The sequence below is a fragment of the Equus quagga genome, chromosome 11 (assembly GCF_021613505.1).
Source record: "Equus quagga isolate Etosha38 chromosome 11, UCLA_HA_Equagga_1.0, whole genome shotgun sequence".
Taxonomy (NCBI): Eukaryota; Metazoa; Chordata; class Mammalia; order Perissodactyla; family Equidae; genus Equus; species Equus quagga.
Window position 1 is genome coordinate 104,393,489 of NC_060277.1, and position 21,901 is coordinate 104,415,389.

General features: G+C 47.1%; 1 protein-coding gene across 1 annotated transcript in view; it reads right to left on the reverse strand.

The window, feature by feature from the left end:
• The window catches only part of FAM20A (FAM20A golgi associated secretory pathway pseudokinase), a 58,478-nt gene extending 37,712 nt beyond the window's left edge, over positions 1 to 20,766 (reverse strand). The window contains exon 1 of the mRNA XM_046676249.1: positions 20,362 to 20,766. Within this exon, the coding sequence (XP_046532205.1) occupies positions 20,362 to 20,765 (404 nt within the window). The 5' untranslated portion in view covers position 20,766. The remainder of the gene's footprint in view (positions 1 to 20,361) is intronic.
• Positions 20,767 to 21,901: the final 1,135 nt, after the last annotated feature.

Genomic DNA, 21,901 nt, shown 5'->3' on the forward strand with positions numbered 1-21,901 from the left:
TCCAGGTTTAGCGGGACCTGACGCTTATACAATTTGGGGGATCATTTTTAAGAAAAGGAGTACAAAATTATGAATACAAAATTAGGCTTGAGAGCGACTATTTATTTAGAGTGAGACAAGACATCAACAAATTACCAGTGCCTTGAAGATTTAATCCCTTTCTTCTGAGATTTCATACTTATGTAGGACTATGTCTTGATTGCGCCCTGGCCCCCTGCCTAGCTAGCTTCCGTCCTCACTCTACAGCTCCTAGCATCCAGCGAGGACGTCAGGGATCCCGGGCTGAAGCTTTATTGGCTTCACGGTAAATCTGCCTCTGACAGGCAACTGTGCAATTCACAACCCAGAAATATTTGCTTGGCGCTTCGTGTGTCACTTTCAAGCGCATTATTGTAGGGAATTCAGGGGTTTATCTAATGGACCTTCTTGATTCTCTGAGCCAGTACGTGAGTATGAGAACGTCAGAACAACAGCACTGAGCAGAAATGACTGAGGCCAAGAAGGGCACGGGCTTTTGGAATGGTCTTTCTGTTCACCATCCGAATGGACTTTATTTCCGAGACTGAGGCACTGAGTTCCCACTGGCTGCATGTGCTCACTACAGAATTACACACAACGATCAACTCTCCCCTGAAGGCACCTTCAGCAGACGGGGTGACTCAGCGTCAGCATCCTGTGGTTCACCATAAACAGGCCACAGAATGCTGCCTGATGTCTCCCCACCACCCCATTCCACGGGTTCAAAGAGCATCTCTTCTATCTCATCCCTTTCTGTCCCTCTGCCTCCTCATCCGTTCATCTCCGTGCCCTTGAAGCCAACGGAAGTCCACGGAAGCTGTGAGGCAATATTAGTCAGCTGGAGCTCCGGTGATCAGTCAGACCCCAAAGTGAGTTCCCAACGGCCCCTTATTTCCTCATTTCACTGCCCAAGACAGAAGTGCCTTCAGCCTCTGCAGTCTGTCCTTCACCCCTGAAGGAATATCTGTTTCCATTAGCTCACGGATCAAAGCCTGACTTTTAGGGGTGAGTGACAGGCGGCAATGCTGCTATATCTATCAATCAGAGTGACTATTAATGATGAGTTTGCAAATCCAGAGAGGGGGGAGGGTGAGAGAGGCAGGGCCCCCATCCTGAATCCTGGCTCTACCACTCACAACTGTGTGACCTAGGGCAAGTTATCTGACCTTTCTGTGCCTCACTCCACATGAAAAGTAGGGAGAATAAATGGATCCACCTCAGGGATTTTAGTGAGGATTAAATGAATTAATAGTTGTTTAGTGAGTTATTATTACTATGATTTCTGGAACTCCTATTTATATGGGGTCTGTATGCCTCACACAGGAGGAAAATGAGGGCTATGAAGAATTATTTGCAATTACTGCTTAATTTCCCAGTTACCTGAGTTCTGCTTACTAGGCTGAAAGCAAGAGCTCTATTCTGCATCTCCTGGGATGGCTCCTGTGGTGGGCTGAGTAATGGCTCCTCCAAAGACATCCATATCTTAATCTGGAACCTGGGAATGCCCAAAAGTTCCTTATAGGACCAAAGGGACTTGCAGAAATGGATCAAGAGATGGGGCGCTGATCCTAGATTACCCGAACATCAGCACAAGTATAGCCAGGCCTGGTGGTCTAGTGGTTAAGACTGGGTGCTCCCACTGCTGTGGCCCAGGTTTGTTTCAGGTCAGGGAACCACACCGCCCATCCGTTGGTTGTCATACTGTGGCGGCTGCGTGTTGCTGTGATGCTGAAAGGCAGGCCGCTGCTATTTGAAATACCAGCAGGGTCACCCATGGTGGACAGGTTTCAGCGGAGCTTCCAGACTAGACACACTAGAAAGAAGGACCTGGCCAGCCACTTCTGAAAAAACTGGCCATAAAAACCCTATGAATAGCAGGGAAGCATTGTCTGATAGAGCACTGGAAGGTGAGAGGATGGTGCAGAAAGACCAAGCAGGGTTCTGCTCTGCTGTCCACAGGGTTGTTAGCAGTTGGAATTGACTCAATGGCACTAAGAACAACAACAAAATCACAAGGATCCTCATAAGATAGACACACAGGGAGAAGACAGAGAGCAGAGGAAGAGGCAATGTGACCGAGAGGCGGAGACTGGAGTGAAATGGCCTGGAGTCACCGAAAACTAGAAGTGTCAAGAAATAAATTCTCCCCTGGAGCCTTAGGAGAGTGCACGGTCTTGCCTACACCTTGACTTGAGACTTTGGGACTCCAGAAATGTAAGAGAATAAATTCCTGTTATTTTCAGCCTCCCAGTTTGTGGTAATTTGTTACAGCGGCTCTAGGAAACTAATACAAGCAGCCATTGGCAGGTAAGGCTGATGGAGCCAAAGGAAATTACTAGTCACGGAGTAGTTCGCAGGCACCGCTGTTCCTGAGAACAAGTCCAAGGGACGCCCCTAAAGGACCACCTTTGCCATGCCTAGGAGCTGTCACCGGGGAAAGCGGTTGCTAAGAGTTTGGAGAGAGATTATTGCTTCTTCCTCTCATCCCAAATTCTGCAACTTGGCTGCATACTGAACCCTTCCCATGGATCGGGCTGGGCAATGCAACCAGCTCCCATAAAAACATGAAAGCCCAGGAACAGGCCACAACACGGTGCTCAGCGGGATCCAAATGGATGCTGCCACGCCCTTCCTCCCTGGCTCTCTAGAGCCCCTCCTCACACCTGTCTTCAGGGCTCTTTGCTTTCCCCTCCACGCTCTCTTCATGCTCTTGCTCCAGGCCAGCACCTCTCGTGAAGCACTTCACACATATTGGCTCATTATTCTTTACAACAACCCAGGGAAGCAGGTCCACCTTAGTCTTGTTTTACAGAGGAGGAGACTGACGCGAGTTAGGAAACCGTCATGGGCTGGCTCAGAGTCCCCTGGCTAGTGAGCGGCAGCTGCAGAGCAGTGATTGGAATCTGGCCAACTGGCTTCTGAGGTCCAGCTCTTCCTCACCTCTCTCTGCGCCTTCACATGATGGTCCATTTACTCCCCTCCGGCTCCTCACACTGAGGGTTGGAGCCGAGGCTCCCCTCTGAGCCCCCAGCCTCCACCCTGGGGAGAGGATCTATAGGCCCAGAAACGCAGCCGGGAGGCTCAGTCCAGGTGGGGGGCTCATCACCTAGACATCTTTCAGACACCTGGTGGAGGGTATCACAGAAGACGTTAGCTAAGGGTAGTTGGGGACTTGAGGACAAAAGGACTTGTTTAACTGACACAAATCTGAGATAAAATAGGAACCCTAGGTCCTCATGACCCAAAATGTGATTTTTTTTAATGGTTTTATTAAAGTAGCTAGACTTACCCATTTGTCTCAGGTCTTTTTTTCTTTTTGAGGAAGGTTAGCCCTGAGCTAACATCTGCTGCCAATCCTCCTCTTTTTGCTGAGGAAGAGTGGCCCTAAGCTAACATCCATGCCCATCTTCCTCTACTTTATATGTGGGATGCCTACCACAGCATGGCTTGCCAAGTGGTGCCATGTCTGCATCCAGGAACCGAACCGGTGAACCCCGGGCAGCCGAAGCGGAACGTGTGCACTTAACTGCTGCGCCACAGGGCCGGCCCCCTCAGATCTTAATTTTGGATGGTCTAACAGAATGAGCTAGATGCCTATGGCAAGCTAGGAGGAACATTCCAGGAGCTAGGACTATGACCTCAGTGAGAAACCTGCGTCTCTCCCTTCACAACAACTTTAAGACCCATTATCCAAGATGTGAGTGGGTCACCATGGGGAAGAATGCAAGAACCATCTCTTGTTTCAGGGATCCCCAGAGTCAAGTCAGGGAACTAGCAGATACCTTGTGGTTGGGCCAAGTTTCCCAGATTCCAGTCCTGGGCATACAGCTAAGCACCAAAATGCTAACATCACTGGTTCCATGGAAATAAATGTGGAAAGAGCTGCAAACTGTAGCCCCTCTGGGAGAATCACAGTTACGCTAAAGGCTCTGACAAGTCCTGCAGTCAGGCCTCCTGTTCAGAGAGCACGTGTCGACATCACTGGATTCAGTGTCACAAACAACAGATTTTGGGAAACGTTAAATAGTAACACTGGCCTGGGGAGCCCTTCAACCCCATCATGATGTGATGATTCGTACAGCAGGGGTCCCACAGCCACGGACAATTTTTTTTCCATAGACCAGAGGTTCTCAACTAGAGACAATTTCTCCCCTCAGGAATGGCAATATTTAGAGAAATTTCTGAGTCACAGTTGGTGACAGGAGTGCGAAGGGATGCTGCTAAAGATCCTACAATGCACAGGAGAGCCTAGCACAGTAGAAAATTATCTGGCCCAAATTGTCAGTAGTGCTGAGAACGAGAAACCCTGGGCTGGAGCCATAGCATACGGGCAAATAAAGCATTTAATCCTCTGATGATGACCTGAAAATCGCTATGATGGATTCTGGACTCTGTGCAATTTAATATTTTCCATGGACAGCATAAAAGACTTCCTCAGGGCCTCCCACACTCCTTCTAGATCTTGTGCACAGCAAAAATTAAAAATGTTATTTAATTGTTTAAAAAAACAAGTGTGAGTCAGCAGTCATTTAGCTGTCAGACTTAGACCAACCAAACAAGCATGGTGATAAAATACTAACACACGTGTTACTTGCAAAATGATGCAATATTGATCCATCTAAATGTCAAAAATTTTGTTCATCTTCCAGCTGTGCAGTCCTGAGATAAACAAACACATGTTGCACACACACAGACCCCCCACACTGTTGGCAGATGACACTGACACTGGATGGCTATGTGTCCTCTCTCTCCTCTACCATTTTCCTGAGTGCAGAAAACAGAAATGTGGTCTAAAGGCAGTACTCAGAATGGTCAAGAAAAAGGAGGAGCCTTAAAAATCCACACCCTGGGTCCTCTAATAATCAAGAGTTTACCAGACTATTTACTTTTAAAAGTGTTTGAACTTTGCCTTACTGCCTATCACACAGGCATGGACATTTGAAGGATAGAAGCATCTGAACGTAGGGGGTTACAGTAAAGGGTTAGGCTGGAGCACGTATTTTCTTGGTCCTTAGGCGAGTTTCTTGTGGCTTACCCACAGGCTGAATTCTTTCAAGTCCTTGTGAGCTAGTGCTAATTTGCATGGTGTTATTTTTCCATCTGATTTACAAACTGAGAGAATGGTTACAGATCTTGGCCTATTTTCCTCCTCGGCATGACCAGTCACCCATGTGGTAGGGTAATTTATTGAGATATTAATGTGTTTTTTGTTCTGGTGGAATTTCACCCACCCCTGTCCTAAGAAGGTAGCTGGGCTTTTGTGTTTCCTTGTCTTAGAGAGTGTTTACCATCCGGGAGCAATCAGAACTTTAGACAGGCTCCCCCACTCCTTTTCTGGCTTTTTAAAGAGTTTTTATTTTTGGAAAGCCTAAACTCAGTGAAGAAATATGCTAGATAGGAGGGTTTGACAGAGAGCAGGAAGTGTGTACAGAAGCACAAACTTTTGGAGAAGCACGTAGATTCTCCAAGATTAGGAAAAGAAAGGTGGCTTGGGGTCGTGTGTCTGGCCTGTTTCCTGGAGGTGACCCAAGGTGGTGGGAAATGACTGTGCGGTGTGCTTAGGAAGGCGCATTTCAGGCACCAAAACCCAGCCTCAGCAAATAATCCTGTTCTCGAGCTTGGCTCAGAAGCAACAGTGCCATCCACCTGCACGAGACCAGGTGATGGAACACAGACTAGAGGGTCTTCTTCAGATGTTCTGCTCCTTAAAACCCTAAGGACACTCCTCCAACACTAGAGGGATTTGGGGAAAGGAGCTCACATGATAACTGAGACTGAATTGCCAAACAACCTAACAGGAAAATGGACTGAGAGTCCCGTTTAATTTGATTTTAGAAAAAGAAATCAGTGTTACATTTCTTTCACACGAGTTTGTGGAGTAAAATCAGGTTCTGCTGGAGTAATGATTTAATGCTGAAATCTCAGTGGCTTAACACAACAAAGGCTTCCTTCTCATTCATGCTACTTGTGCAATGAAGGTCAGTAGGGATTCTGCTCCACAGAGTGACTCAGGGACCCGGTTTGATGGACACACCAAGATCCCAGTGCGTGGTCTCCGTGGTGGTCAGGGCTACAAAAGAGAGGAGCTGGAGGGGTGAGTACATGCTCTTACATACTTTGGCCAGGAAGTAACGTAAGTCACTTGAACTCACATACTGGGCTAGCACTGGCCATAGGCCCCACCTAGCTGCAAGGGGGCCAGGACACACAGGGGGGACATGTGGATTTTGGTGTCTTTGCTATAACCTCATGGTACTTATTTAACGCAGGATGCATTTTTTTCCTTCATACTATTAATAATTTGCATTTGTGTAGAGCTTATTACAAATGTATTTTTGGGTTCTTTCCGTGTATCATCTCATTCCAGTCCTCTCAGGACCCGCGAATAGATCATCCCTCCAATCTACACAGGAGGAAACTGACATCCACAAAGTGGAAGAACAACAGAGTCAAAGGAAAAGGGGAACTAACAACCAGGTTTCCGACCTGAGTCTTTTCTGCTCTCCCTCAAAGGCTGCAGAGGAAGCAACGCTTTATCAAAGACTGATTTAAAATGTTGATGGAATCTCCTTAAAGATCAGGATGCTGGTGGTGGGGTTGGAACCCTAAACCTGTTCATCTGTTTGCTGTTGAGAAAGCAATGACTGTACCAAGATTTCAGTGAGATTTTGCCAAATGGGCTGATTTCCCGGCACAAACTCATTCCCTTCTGGTTGAAATACAACCACTTCCTCCTCTCGGAGCTGGTTTCGTGCTGTGTCGCAATAGACCACTTGTTTTCACATTGGCTAACTGGGTCTCCAGCCCCATCCTGACCTCACAGACTCACAGCTCTGGCTCAGCGGTTGAGTAAGACCTATCCAGAGATAAGGGCCTCGGAGCTGGAGTGGACCTGAAAGAGAGGGGACCCGGACGAGAAGGGGCATACCAGGGACCGTCCCAGGTGTGGGAACCACGTGGACCTCTGTTCTTGTGAGCAAAGATCAAATTCAAGAGCTGGGTCTTGAAATTCAGTGGGTCTCTAGGCCTGAATAATAAGGAAAATAGCTAACCCTTACGTAGCACACACACGGCCCCAGGCACTGTCACAAGCAGGGCTGTGATCCTTCTGCAGGTTCCAGGGGAGGACCCATTCCTTGCCTCTTCCAGCTTCTGGTGGTGATCAGCATTCCTTGGCTTGTGGCCCCATCGCTCCAGGCTCTGCCTTCTCCATCACATTGTCTTCCCCTCTTCTGTCTGTGTCTAATTTTGCTCTGCTTTTCCCTTATAAGGGCACTTATAAGATTTAGGGCCCACCCAGGTAATCGAGGATGATCTCCTTATCTCAAGATTCTTAATTACATCTACAAAGACGTTTTTTTCTTCCAAATAAGATAACAGTGACAGACTTTGGGGATTAGGATGTGGATATATCCATTCAAGTGAATACAGTCTTACAAAGCTTACAGTCCAGAGAGGTTAAATGCTAATCATATCAGTAAACAAGAAGGCGTTAAGTTATGGTAAAAGCCCTGATGAACACAATGCAGGAGTTGGTAAAAGAGGGTCTAGCACCCCTGTAGGCTGGTGGGACAGGAGAGACCTGTCGGAGTGGGCAGTCTTGAAAGGTGACCTGAAGGACAAGAACAAGAAGGAGCCATCTGATCACCTCCAGCGGGGTCCCACTGTTCGGGCCCATCTGCTTGTTAATTTATATCTTAATGAGTAAATAATATTTTTGGATGAGTTGGGCACAGCACCCCTTGTCAGGAGATGAGGAAGAAGCATTTCCACATATGCCGATAAAATGGTTGCAATATCACAAATTACAAGTAGCCTAAACAGACCACTGGCTCTGTTATTCCCTAAAAGAAGGGCTGCAGATCAATTGCCGTCAATCCAAGCTCATCATTTTTGGCCGACCTACACTACCTTTTATGGATTTGCAGCTAATAACAGAACAGAATGACACCTCATTCAGTTACCTGACGTGTGCATTTTGCAGTGAATTTAACCTGGTGGGCCCACCAGTAAGTTACAATGCTCAAATTAGGAACTCAATGGTGGTTTCACTGACGGTTTTTAAATACCTAAGGTGAGCATTTGGTTATAATCTATTTTAATATTTTTCCAGCCAACATTTTGCAGCCACATTCCCTGGCATGTGGCTTTGAGCTATTGATTACCCATTGGCTCATCTGTCACAGCAGATTCAAAAGTATCGTCAGAGGAGAACCCAGGCTGTCTCTCTGACCTCTAGCTCCCCTCCGGACAGAAGCCGGTGGCTAAGTTCACTCACCCATCCTGTTTGACTCCATGACCTTTATAAAGAGCTTTTTGTTCCTACTTCCAAGTTCAGCTAATTGCCAAGTCTATGTCTCTGCGCTGAATGACAAGCCTGACAAGCTGCACTCCGGGCGCTGCCAGGAGTCAGTGGAAATTAATAAAAAGAAACCTAGACTATCAGAGTTGGGAAGGCCTCTAGGGGAAGCTCTCATGCTCTTCATATGTGGTCAATTACTCCAAACAGGAAGAGACATACCCTTGAATCTCAGGCAGGAAGTACAACTACTTTACTATTGAAGGAAGATTTCTCTCCCGTCCTGGCAACAACCCAGCCACTGAGAAGCAGTCACACCCTGAACTGTTACTTTCCTCCAATGGACTTTCGTTTAGAACAGCCCCTCCCGACTCCCCCTTTGCTGTATAAAAGCAAGCCCCTTCTTTTCTGTCTTGGGATTTGCCTATGGGTCACCACAGCATGCATGTCCCAAATTGCAAATCTTTGCTGATTCTGAATAAACCCATTTTTGCTGCAGAAACAACTGGCTGTCTATTTATTTTAGGTCAGCAAGTTTCATCCTAATGCACTGCCACTCAGCATGAATCAGAAGTTCTGCTAAAAAAGCAAGATTGATGAGGACATGCCCAAAGGATGTGCCCATTGCCCTTTCCTCTGGAACCTCAATGTTTTAAGTCCTCTCCTTAGATAAGGCAAGCTAGTAGGCCGGAGTGCCAGGACTGGGCAGTGTGGGCCCTGTGTAGACGTGACTGTATAGATTTGCCCTGGAACACAGTGCCTGCTCATACTGAGGACTGCACTAAGAGCCATCAACAGGGAACTCTTCTAAGGTGGAGGATGCTGGTCCTTACATCACTAGTGTCCTATGAGATGTAGGAGGTGAGGAGGGGTGCAGGGAATTTCTAGGAATTACTGTGCTCTTTCTGGGCCACTGGTAGGTTTTTACCCTACAGACATGACTGGTGGTTCCCCTGAGCAGAGCTAATCTGGGGTGGGTAGGTTTTCAGTGCAAGTGCTCTGAGAAGTTCTTCACTCTTGGCTCCATTGGTCTTGTGTATCCTTATTTTCCCTTTGATCCATTTTTCTCAACTATTTTACATTTATTTTATAATGAGATATATCATAATTATCTTTAGGATATAGCTAAAAGATTATCTAGGAGATAATCTTTTATCTTCTATGTAAATTATAAAAAAATCTTTTAAAAAATAAAATGGTAACTACGTGGCCTTTATATTTATAATGAGATGTGACCACAATGGGCTGCATGGTGGTGCCCCAAAAGAAACATCCATGACCTAGTTCCTAGAACCTGTGAATGCGACCTTATTTGGAAAAAGAGTCCGTACGGATGTAAATAAGTTAAAGTTCTTGAGATGAGAATGTCTTGGATTGTCCGGTGAGCCCTAAATCCAATGACAGGTGTCCCTATAGGAGAAAGGCACAGAAGAGGAGATGACACAGACACATAGAGATAGCAGAGGAGATGATGTGACCATGCAGGTAGACATTGGGATAATGTGACCACAAGTCAAGGAATGCTGGCAGCCACTACAAGTTAGAAGAGGCTAAGAACAGAGTCTCCCATAGTCCTTCTGGAGGGAGTACTGCCCTGCCAACAACTTGCGTTCAGATTCCAGCCTCCAGGATTGTGAAAGAATAAATTTATATTGTTTCAAGCCATGAACAGTGGCTTAGACAGTGGCGATTTGTTACAGAGCCCTAGGAAACAAATACTGAGACTCAATTCTCTTTTCAGAACTTGCTGAGGAAATGCTGAGAGATCTGATGGCTTAAAGACTTGGCTTCCAAGTTCCTAGAAGTGGGTCATCTCAGGCATCCAGGTGTCATGGTGCAGCTCATAAAGGGCTCTCTACCAAGGGGTCCAGGCTACCAAGGCAGAAAAGTTTGTGGTACAATATCCATCCTTAGGGCCGGCCTGGTGGCCCATTGGTTAAGTTTGGCACACTCTGCTTTGGCAGCATGGGTTCAGTTCCCAGGCGCAGACCTACACCACTTGTCAGTGGCCCTGCTGTGGCGGAGACCCACATACAACATAGAGGAAGATTGGCACGGATGTTAGCTCAGGGCAAATCTTCCTCAGCAAAAAAAAATAATTCCATCCTTGATAATATATTTAATTTTCTGATAGCAAATTATACTAGAAGCTCTCAGTTTCTCACTGCTATATTATAATAACATAACGATCATGATTATAATAAACACAGAGCACACATTGTTTCCTGTGCTACCTTGATGCTATCGAGTTGCACTGAGGTTTTTGTCCATTTCAAAGTGTTCTCTGAGGGACTGGCCTCCGAGGATCTCAGTACAAGGGCAGAACTTGTGGTTCCTGCAGAGTGTTTTCACCAGGGGTCCTACATGGAGTCCACTGCGGACAACTGAAGCCTCATCAGCCTGGGGCAATGCCAGGGGATGCTGTTTTATGATAAAATATGGATTGACTGGACATCCTCCCATGGGGATAATCAGGTGAATCTCTTCCTGGCTGTAAAAACAAATCCTTCTCACTAATAAACTAATTACAGACTGTTTAAAAGAGCTTTAGGAAGTTGAACAAAACTTTGCATATTCATAGTGTTAATATGTGATAACAATTATTATTACAGATGCCTTATAGATAAATGGACAGACTATGGTCTTTGGAAATTTGTTGATAAACTACAGACACTTAACACAGCTGATAAGGAAAAGCAAATCTTCATTATTGTTCTAAATATTATATTGGTTAATATGAAAGGAAGTATATAAAAACTTATAAAGCAAGCTTTAAAAGCCTTGTGAGATGATGATGTGTACTTGACCCATTCAATCAGAGAGAGCATCTGTGGTCTTGGGGAGGATTAGGACTATTATAGGAGAAATGCAAAGAGAGACAAAGAGCCAATTTTCAGCTTTTGACCTAAAAAATGGTCTAAAGAAGGAAGGGGAGTTTAATGATGTCCATAAACAGATGGATTAAAAATATGAAGAGCTAAACACTAGGCCCTACAAGAGGATTGAGGTTTCTTGTTTGGGAGTTAGGGAGGCTGAGGCGGCTTGAATAGGGAGGCCAAGAGGCCTCTTGAAGCTGGAAGGACCACACTGGGAGGAGGGAGACAGTTTCAGAGATGGCTGTGCCTCTGCCCCAGGGAGCTGCGGTGGAACCAGGCGTAAGCCAGCCGACTGTCCACGGCTATTCCAGGTGAGCCAGCCTCTGTATTAGTCTGTTTGGGCTGCTAAACAAAATGCCACAGGCTGGGGGGCTTAAACCAGAGAATTTATTTCTCACAGTTATGGAGGCTGGATAAATAAATGGTTCCACTAGGTTTTGGAGTGATTTGTTATGTAGCAAAAACAAACAATACACAGGGCCTAAAAGATGGTCTCCTGGGTTCAAGTGGCGAGAAGCATGGGCAAAGCCATGCGGGCAGAGGGGGGTGGTCATCAGAGAGCAAGCATTATGCTGTCATTAGTGCTAATAGCTAGTAGTGGAGGGAAAGGGGAGCAGGAGGCTTGGTTTCAGGCACATCAATTTTAGAGAAAGGAAGAAAAGAAGTTTACCCTATTTCCATCCATGCCAAATCAGTGGTTTTCAAAAATTTTCTAGAATGGAACCTTTTTTTCAAAAGAAATCTCACACAGAATCCCCAATGTATAAAATAGATAAAACTTGTAACATTGTGTACATCTAATTTACAAGCTGAAATCTGTTATATCAATACTCTGCTACCAAAAAAAAAAAAAAAGCAGAAATTAATTGGGTCCTGAAACAAAATGATTCCTGTATTCCATTACTGCCAATTTTGAAAGCTTGAGCTAATAATCCTATTATCCTTCTTGTTCTTTATTAACTTTAAAAAATATTTTTACATATTTGCCCTTATAAATTAGATTTACAGCATTAAGTCACAAATTTTATCTATTTTATACATTGGGGATTCCAAAGCTTGGAAACTAGAGCTGCAGGAGGCTTCAGGGACCACAGACTCACGCTCTTCATTTCAAAAGGAGGAATGCAGGCCTTGAGAAGGCACCTGGATGAACACGCAGGTATCTCAGTTCCTAGTGGATGTCTCTTTTCAGGAGAAAGAGACATGAGCCAATGAATGGGCTGCCTCCCTATCAATTTCTTCTTCAGGCTCCCATGAAAACAGTAAGGTTGATTTAAGAGAAAGCCCAAATAAATAAAGATTATTATCTTCTTGGGAGGATTTTATGGTTGGTATAAAAATTCTGCAAGTTAGGAATTTGTTATGAATGAATTTCTTTTTAAGAAGTCTAATTAAAACTCCAGAACAGTGCCCATAGGAGTCAGAAACTGCAGCAAGCATAAACTGAGAAACTTTTTCGCATCATGCGTGCATTTCCTCCACGGCACTGGCTCTGCGCTCTTCCCCACACAGAGCCAGCGCACTGAATGGAGAGCTGTGCGTGGAGTTTCCAATGACTCGGCCGCCCTGGCATCAGCGATTGGTCCAGGAGTGGGCATCCGCCACAAAGCTGGGCCAATCATAGCCCTCTACAGCCTGTATTCCCAAACCTGGCCAATCAGCGTCCTTGCTCAGGATCTGTCTTTTTGCAAATGGGAGAAGCCGTCTTTGTTCTAGTGCCAAGGCCGTTGGGACATGAAGCCCCAGGAGGGGATTAGGACAGGCAGATGAACTAAGGAGAGGGAGAGGAGAGACAGCTGCCCTTAATGAGTTCTGGTTACTTGAGTCTCTACATTTCCTTTTCCTGCTCCAATCTGAGTTGGGTTTCTGTCACTTGAAACCACAGTATCTTGATGAATGTAGGTAATGCTTGGCAAATATAATAAACTATTTCCTAGGAAAATAAACATATGCACAGAATGCAAATTTTGCATAAAAATTAAGGGAAATATGGACCTTATCACTTGAGCCCAGTGGGGTCCCATGAGCCCAGTTAAAAAAACCCCTGCAGTTAAATGGTGGTTAACAAGGGGCTCGATTTGGCTGTGAAATTGTGCAGTCTGATATTCTCTACTATGTCTCAGGGCTCAGAGGAGCACCAATGCATAAATAAGCAGCTACTAGTTGTGCATGATTCTTAACTCAGAGTGAAAAAACATGAGCTGAACTGTGATTTCAGATAAATACACTATCCCTACAAGATTTGTAACTATTCAGCCACAGAAGAAAGCAAGTCATAAATATAAAAATCCCATTTGAGTTGATGAAACTGAGACGGTGGGACACTTGAATTGGCCAGGAGAGACAATTTGTCTCTCCATATAGACTCCATTTCAGTGAACCTCGTAAAAATATTTACCCACGCCCTCCAGAGCTTGACCCAGGTGTTGACAGCTGAAGGCAAGTTTGCTCTCTGAGAGCTGCACTTAACTTCCCAGGGCCGAACAACTCTGAGTTTCTTCTGCCCTCAGAGCTCTTTTCTAGCGCATCAGCCTCTCTCGAATGTTCTAAAATCCCATCTCCTCCCAGGCCACCTTTCTTATGGTCCTGCTTCTCAGTCCATGTGCCCCCGAGCTGACACTCCTTAAGTTTCTCTTCTAATCTCCATATTTTGCTGAATTTTATTACAGGTTCTTGGCTTCTTAGGAACCATAATCTTCCACTTCCGCACTTCCTGTGGCTTCCCAAATTTATCTGGTTTATTATTAGTGAACGCAATAAAATAGGCCCTTTTCTGGTTCTTTGCCTCTTGCTCAAGCCAAATTATGCTGGCTGTCTTGACCTCTAAGGTCAGGTTCCAGAGATTGAAAGTCCTGGCTACTGGCATCTTCAAGCCACCCAAACTCACTTCCATCCTGATGCCACGTTTCAATCATAGGGCATTCTGCTGAGTGACAGGCCACAAAAAGAACTAAGCCTTTTCCCCCCATACTGTGGTTTTCATTAGGCATATGTGTGCGTCTGCCTATAATAATAGGCACACGAAACTCTTAGACCCAGTAACTTCTGCTCCACTAAAGCCGCAGCTGTTTAGAATGGTATCCCCACTCGGCTTCTAGCCATGTGCAACCCGACTTCAGCAAAATCCACCGGCTCTCGCCAGCCTCCAGCTTAATGAGTAATCACAAGGAAAACACAGGTCAGCACCTGCCAAGGGCAGAGTGGGGACGGCCTTGGTCAAGTCAGGGTCTCTGCATTTCCCACTTTTCTTTAATGCAAGACTTCCTGGCTGTTCTTCCTCAGACAGCATGAGGAGCTGAGGAAATTCCCTCTTCTTCGCAAATGACACTGTGTCAACTTTCCTGCAGGGTGTTTTTTATTTTCTTTAATTGATTTTATTTAGGCTACTGTAATAGAGAGAGCACCCCAGATCCAGATTTCAGAGTGTCTCTGGAGGGTGGTCTTGCCTTCGCCTTTTATACGCAGGGGCAGACGAGCTGCAGGTGGGGTGACAGTTGGGATTGTTTTTGTTCAAGGCTTTTTTCATAAGAGATGATAGGCCATTGACTAACAGCCCCCAGATCCTGATGTTGTCTGTTCCCAATTATTTGTTCCACAGATATTTACTTTGGCTCTCCCCGATGGGAAACCATGAAACAGATGTATTAGAGTGACCACATGCAAGCTAGGGGCTTTTCATGCCAGGAGCAAGTGGCTCTTCATTCTCACATGAAGCTCAGGCAGCTGCCATGAAGCTGGACCATGCAGTCATAAAAAATAATATGGAATTATATAGAGAGGATGCATCTAGTCAGGGAGGGACCTGAATGGGTGGAGGCAGCCAGAAAAGCCTTTCCAGAAGAGCTAGGACCTGTGGACATCAAAGGATGCAGGGGTGGGGGAGCTGATGGTTGGAGCATGGATTCTGCAGCCAGACCCTCTGGGTAAAAAGCCTGCCTGTGGTTTGATTGCTGCCTGACTTCAGAAAGCAAGTTATGTAACCTTCGCATCCCCAGTTTTCTCTATAAAGTAAGGTAAACAGCAATACTGTATTTGTTTTCTATTGCTGTGTAACAAATTACCATGAACCTAGTGGATTAAAACAACACCCACTTACAAACAAACTTACACAGAGTTGTAGGTCAGAAGGCCAGCTTGGTGTGGCTACATTCTCTGCGCAGGGTTTAGAAGGCTGAAGTTAAGTGGAAGGATAGGTTGAGTTCCTGTCTGAAGGCTCTGGGGAAAATTCTGCTTCCAAGTCCATTCTTGTTGTTGGCAGAATGCATTTCCTTGTGGTTGTAGAACTGAGGTTCCCATTTCCTCGCTGGCTGTCAGCTGGGGGCCAATCTTAGCTCCTAACAGTCATTCATCTTCTTTGCCACATGGCCCTCTCCATCTTCAAGTCAGCAACGGCACATCAAATCAATATTGTACTTTGAATCTCTGACTTAGTCTTCTTCAATCAGCCAGAGAAAACTTTCTGCTTTTAAAGAGCTTATGTGATTAGGTCCGGCACAGCTGGATAATCTCCCTATCCCAAGGTCACCTGATCTGGGACTTCAATTACATCTGATCTGGGACTTTCATTACATCTCTTTCAGGCAGTACCTAGATTAGCATTTGATCGAATCATGAGGAGAAGGTGTGTGTACCCGGGGCAAGGAATCTAGTGACGCCATCTTGGAATTCTATCTACCACACGCATCTACTTTTAGGGAAGCTGTAACACTTAAATTAACAAGTATATGTAAAGTACTTGGCACACACCAAGCATGTTTCAGGTAGGAGAATCTGCATGCAAAGAATTAGTCAGTTGAGTTCCCAGGATTGATGAGAACTTGAGTGGGGTGAAAGGAGAGTGTGAGGGGTTGGGAACAATGGAACAGCTGATCAACATCCTCCAGTTCTTGGCTGAGGGGCTTCATTTTGATGTATTCGGAAACAGGAAGGGCCCGTCCCCCTTGGATGAACACCACTATATCCTCCTTGATTTAGGTCTTTGTCGTGGTAATGGCAGTGAGGATCCGGCTTTGGAATGATGGAGAACGGGCCTGAAAATGGCCTCCAGATTAGCCCTCTCAGAAACCATCTACTTAGAGCTTTTGATTTTGGGGAGAGTGGAGAGGTTTCCTTTAGCTATAAGTCCAGGGATTCAGAAACCACTAAAATAATAGCTTTTCCCAAACCAGTTAAGCAAGGCTCTAATTGGGAGAAATGGGAAGTAGAAGTCAGGATTCCTACTCCCTCTGTTAACCACATGCACGCAGGTCATGGTTGAGGTCCATTTTCAAATCCAAGGAGGCCATTTCCTTTCTTAGCCTGGCATCACTGGCTGAAGAATGAGACAAGGGGCCAAGGCCCCACTGACTCTGGGAAAAAGGCAAACAACCACCAGCCAAGAGTAAGAACTGGGACTTTTATCTGCTCTGCGGGTTGAGCTGCCTGCTCCCAATAAATCTATGTTCCAAACAGTCAGGGGTCAGCATGAGATAAGCGGGAAAGAGATAAAAAGATGGGAGTGAGGGGAGAAAAAGGAGGTGAGAATAAAAAGATTGTCTCTTTCATTCCACAGACGCTATGGTAGGAAGCAGCTTTTCTTTCAAAAACTCCTAGCCCGGACAATTCTCATTTCCAGCTGAATTCTTTTTCATTTCTCTTGGCTCTTTCTGCCTCCATCTCCTATATCTGCCTTGGCTTCTGGATCTCCTCAAAGCTTCCCCCAGAAAAACTCGGGCCAATTTACTCCCTTTGGACAACTGTCATTTTTGAAAAGCTGCCCAGTCTCTTTGCTGTGATTTTCAAGGAGAGACTCTTTCAGGGACAGCAAGTAGGTAGGAGGAGAGAGAAAGACAGGAGCTTCCGATGGTGGGAAAAACATGGATACACACACACACTTCTGAGAAACACTGAACCTGTAACTGTGGGAAAATATAACCTTCCTGATACCTGAGCAAGATGTCAAGAAAGAAAAGCAGAGAGTTGAGAACTGGTTTTTGTGCTGCAGCTGCTGGAGTTTGTGCACCAGGGAGGCATGACCTTGTTTGACCTTGTCTGGCAAGACCAGAGGGTTACAGAAGAACCGACCAAAGATATGTGGGCACAAGGCCAGGCCAAGCTGACCAGCGTTGACATGTCAAGGGACAGATGTTGTCTGGCTTGGGCAGCTTGTGGGCAGGGAAGAAACGCGAAGCTCAGCATCTAAGATGCAAGGATAGCAACAACATGAACGGCTACCTGCCTTCCATCATGAATTTGGAAGGAAAAGGCTTGGCTGGCTTGTTGGTCTATGGCCTGAAGTAGCGAAGACTACTCTGCTCCCCACGCTCTCTCCTCTTCACTATTCAAGACAGGTGCCAAATGTGTCATCATGCCTGATGGAGTCTGGCACTGGCTCACTCCCTGTGATCAGCGGCCGATGACCTGACAGAAACACTTTCCCTTATTAGATTTTTAACTTGGATTATGCCACACTTAGTTACATTTTGAGAGGAAGGGAGGGAAGAACAGCAGGTCGAGGAGCTTTGCAGAAACGCTGAGCGTCAGATAGCACGTGGATAGCCCACTCTATACAAGACGTGTCTTTCACATTTCAACTTAACTAAATATTGACATCCAATTAAAAAATATTGATTGAGAACCTGAAACATTCAAAACCATGGATAAGCTCCGTTTTCCACTGAAATCAAAAGGGAAAGCGCTGGGGGGAAAATAAGGGCCATTACCTATCTCCTACTGGTAATGAGCTCAAGTTGTAGAAAGATATTTTCCGGCTTCATATCATTACTTATTAGTGTGAGGGTAAGAAAAAAAATCACTGTCAGACTAATGGTCTCTTTTAGGCCAGTGGTGAAGATGCTGATTTGGCTTATTACCTGCACTTCTCCTGATGTGGCAGATGATTTGCTGATACAATTATTTTGGATAGCAGTTAATGTTAGGTAATTACTGGCATGGTGGCATCCACGTATGTCTATAAATCCCTAGTGTTTAAACATTGGCTGGGTCGTGGCTACAAATAAGGAGGGCTTGTCGGTGCAAGAGATAAACAATTAGCAAGATCATTCACTATTTCTTCCTTTGCCGTCCGTTCTAATTATGGGTCTGCCCTGAGATCTGGAGCCTTTCTTGGCCTGCACATCGTAGCAGGCACACGGGCTTCATCAGCATTTCTACATGCCCTCGTATTCGCCAGGGCGCTCTCTCACTTAAGGCAGTGAGTGACTCTCTCACAGTAGAACTGAGTGTGATTCAAATTCATGCTGGCTAATGAGTCTTCAAGGTTCCATTTTTAACCCTGATATAAGTAACAACCCATATGCTTATTAATAGCTCATTGATGTTTACAATACAGTTTGGGTGAAGGGAGGATGTTCTCTGCCTCCGAGGTCCTGTTTCGACATCATCAGTGCAGCTGCCCCTCCTGTTACAGCCCACAAACCTCACTTGTGATCTCAAGTAGTAGAAGGAAGTGATGAGTAAATATCACAACTGTCACATTCAACCAACCATATAAAACTACTCTGTTACCTCTGAATACAGCAAGGTCACCAGCCCCCGTGGACTGATCCTCTGTTAAATGACCAAGATCATTTTGGGTCAGTAAATGTGTTTTTGTGACACATAACAGTGTAGAAATGAAGCTCAAAAATGATTGCAGGAGAGATTGGTGAGAAAGACTTTTGCTCTTCTGCCAAAATATTCCCTCGAACTTTCCTTCAGGATCAAAGTAACATGGGGAAGTTGAAGGCCACAGAAATGTGATGAAGTGAATGCTGAGCCACATTTACGAAAGCAAGTGACTTCGCCCACAGTCCCTCCTCCTCAAATCTGCAGTAGATGTGTGGATAATTTTCTCAGGGCAGAATTTCCTAGTTCACTGATCCAGACTTCCATGCTATTGATGACATAAAGGTAATACTGAAAATAACAGTGGCTGAGAAGCAATCTCAAACTGCCTTTTTACTACATACAATTATCAATGGAATCAAGAGCCACTTTCTTTCTAATACGAAATCATCCGCCACAGAGTTGCAATTGAAATCCACCACAGTGATTTCAGCCCATAAGTCTCAACTTCTCTTTTTACTTTCTGAAGATTTTTTTCCCCCTCCAGTCAGTCTCAGCACTACGGAATAATGAGCGAACAGTTAAAATGGGCTAGTACTCAGTTTCCACGGAGATTTATGGTCTACCCATCCTCCGGAGGGGCTATAAAACCTTACCCGATGACATCTCATTTTGAAATCTCTTGTATTAAGAAAAGTGATGGGTGTGGTGCAAAAGCGAACTCTGGATGTGAGTGATATTGCGACAAGACTGCACTTCAAAACAGAGTCCTAACTCAGTAAGAACCTTCTGCCGTCAGCTGGGGATCTCAGTGTTCACCATTGCACCTTTGCCAACAACCTCCATCCCCCCCCTTCCCCACTCTCTCACTTTTACAAAAACATCCTTCTTAATTTTATCCTAATATGTTTGGTATTTTTTCCCTCTACATTATGCTTTCGATTTTAAACATTCCCAGGTAGATTTTTATCTCCTCTGTGAAAACGTCAAGCCTCAAGTTATCACAATGGGGATTCCAAATCAGCCAGAATCACCACGACGATAAAGAGGCCTTCAAGTTATAACATTTGCCAGAGAGACAAGGCACGTTTAAAATAGAACAGAGCAGTGACCATGTCAGGGAGCTGACCGTTTACTTTCTGCCCCAGCTGACCTCTTGTGATCTCTGACCCTGGGCAGAGGAACAAGGAACGGCAAAGAGCTGAGTTTCAGGGAGTAGCCTTGCTTTCTGGAAGGCGCCCAGGTCTGCCCCAAGAGCAGAGAGGTAAGTGCTGAATTCGAGCCAGCTCTGGAGTTGCTCTGTCTGGCAACCGCATTCTGGAAAACCGAAGTCCAGCAGCAGCTTTCCACATCAAGACAAGGAGATAAAGGGGGGGAAATGGCCCAGGGAATAGGAGGGGGGCTAAGGAGCGAACAAGAAGCTCAAGAGGAGGGGCTGAGAGCATTTCTTCGCTGTGCTGCTGCATAGAAACTTTTTCTCACACCGAGATCTACTCGGGGACTGAGGTCTGAGGTCCGCAGCAGCTGGCGGGGTCCGGGTGGGGAACGCGCTCCGAGCCCAGGGCCGGGGCTCGAGCGCCGCAGGCCGGGGCTGGCGCGCTCCCTCGCGGGCGGGGTCCTCACCTGTTCCAGCGGGCCACCTTCCTCCGGTAATACCGCAGCGCCTCCTGGCTGGCCAGGAGCGAGTCTTCGGGCCCGAGGAGAGGCGGCTCCTCCGGGACGTTGTACAGCGGGTGGGCGAAGAGGGCCTGCAGCTTGGAGCCGGGGCCGCTGCGGCCGCCGCCGTCCTGCTCGGCCGGGGGCCCGGCTCGGGAAAAGTTGTGCGCGGCCGTACGCGGGTCCGAGGAGGCTGCGGCGGGGGCCGGGGCCGGGGAGGAGGCGCGGCCGGCGCACGGGCAGCCCCGCGGCTGCTCTCGGGGCCGCAGCTGGCGCTGCACCTGGGGCCAGAGGTGGAAGTAGAGGTCGGCGGAGAGCAGCGCGCCCAGCAGCAGCAGGGTCAGCAGGCGGTCCCGGCGCAGCAGGGGCATGGCCCCGCCGGGGACCCGGGAGCGCGCGGGGCGCAGAGGGCCGCCTGGAGTCCCGCGGGCCGGCCGCGGTCGATGGGGCCGGAGTGCTCACCGCGCGGGATAGCCCCGCTTTGAGAGGTGCCGCCCCTGAACTTGGGAACCGGGTGCAGGGCGCGCGAGGGCTCGTGGTGTTGGCGGGAGTCCCTCTCCGCGCGGAGTGCAGACCAGGGGATGGTGTCTCTCGGGCTCCTGTTTCTCGCACCTTCTCTTCCCCGCGCCCCCCCGACCCGGGAGCCCGCGGCAGGTGAAGGCCGGGGGTGCGGGTTCTGGCTGCGCGCTGCGGGCGGACGGGCGGCGGGGCAGGGGGCGGGCGGCGGCGCTCGCCCCCAGGAAGAGGGAGGCGGCTGCAGAGCCTGGGGCGTCTCTCCAAAGGATGCTGTCGCTCGGCGGCGGCTGCGACTGTTTCCGCGGCTCCTTCTGCGGGCGGCGGGGACGCCCGTGCCCCCGGCTCCTGCGGACAAGCTCGTCTGCGCGCCCGACTCCTAGAGGCAGAGGTAACGCCGGGCCTCCCGCGTCTGGCCTGGTGCCTGCACCTCCGCCCACTCTCAGCTGGCACCTGCCTCTGGCGCAGCTCGCCAGCCAACTCGCGATCCCTCTGCCGGCTCTGCCCTTCCACCTTGTCACCCAACCCACTTCTCGCGCCCATCCCCCCTCGCCCTAGGTCTCCCACTTTCCCTGCTCTCAGCCCAGACTCTTTGGGGGACTCAGGCAGGGTGCGTGTGTGAAACCTTTTATTTTCATTTTTATTTTTTAGAAAAAGACAGCTCCCTGAAAGTCCTTCCCCTGTAAGATTTGCCAGAAGTGTGTGTGTTGTCTGTTCTCTCTTTGTGTCTTCCCACAGAGCACATGCTAGGTCCATAACAACACGTCATGTGCCTGGCACATAGTAGGCGCTCAAGAAACACCCATTAAGTGAATGAAAAATTTTGACCTTTAAAAGTAAGGCACCAGTTTTACCTAGAACCTTGGTGATTTCCTGTTTGGATGGAGTTTGATTCCAACTGTGCCTGTGCTTTACAAAGGAGGAAATTTTTCTTGTGCTCAAGGAGGGAGGGGCACCGGATGACCCCACTCTGAACTTTTGAATTTCGCTTCGT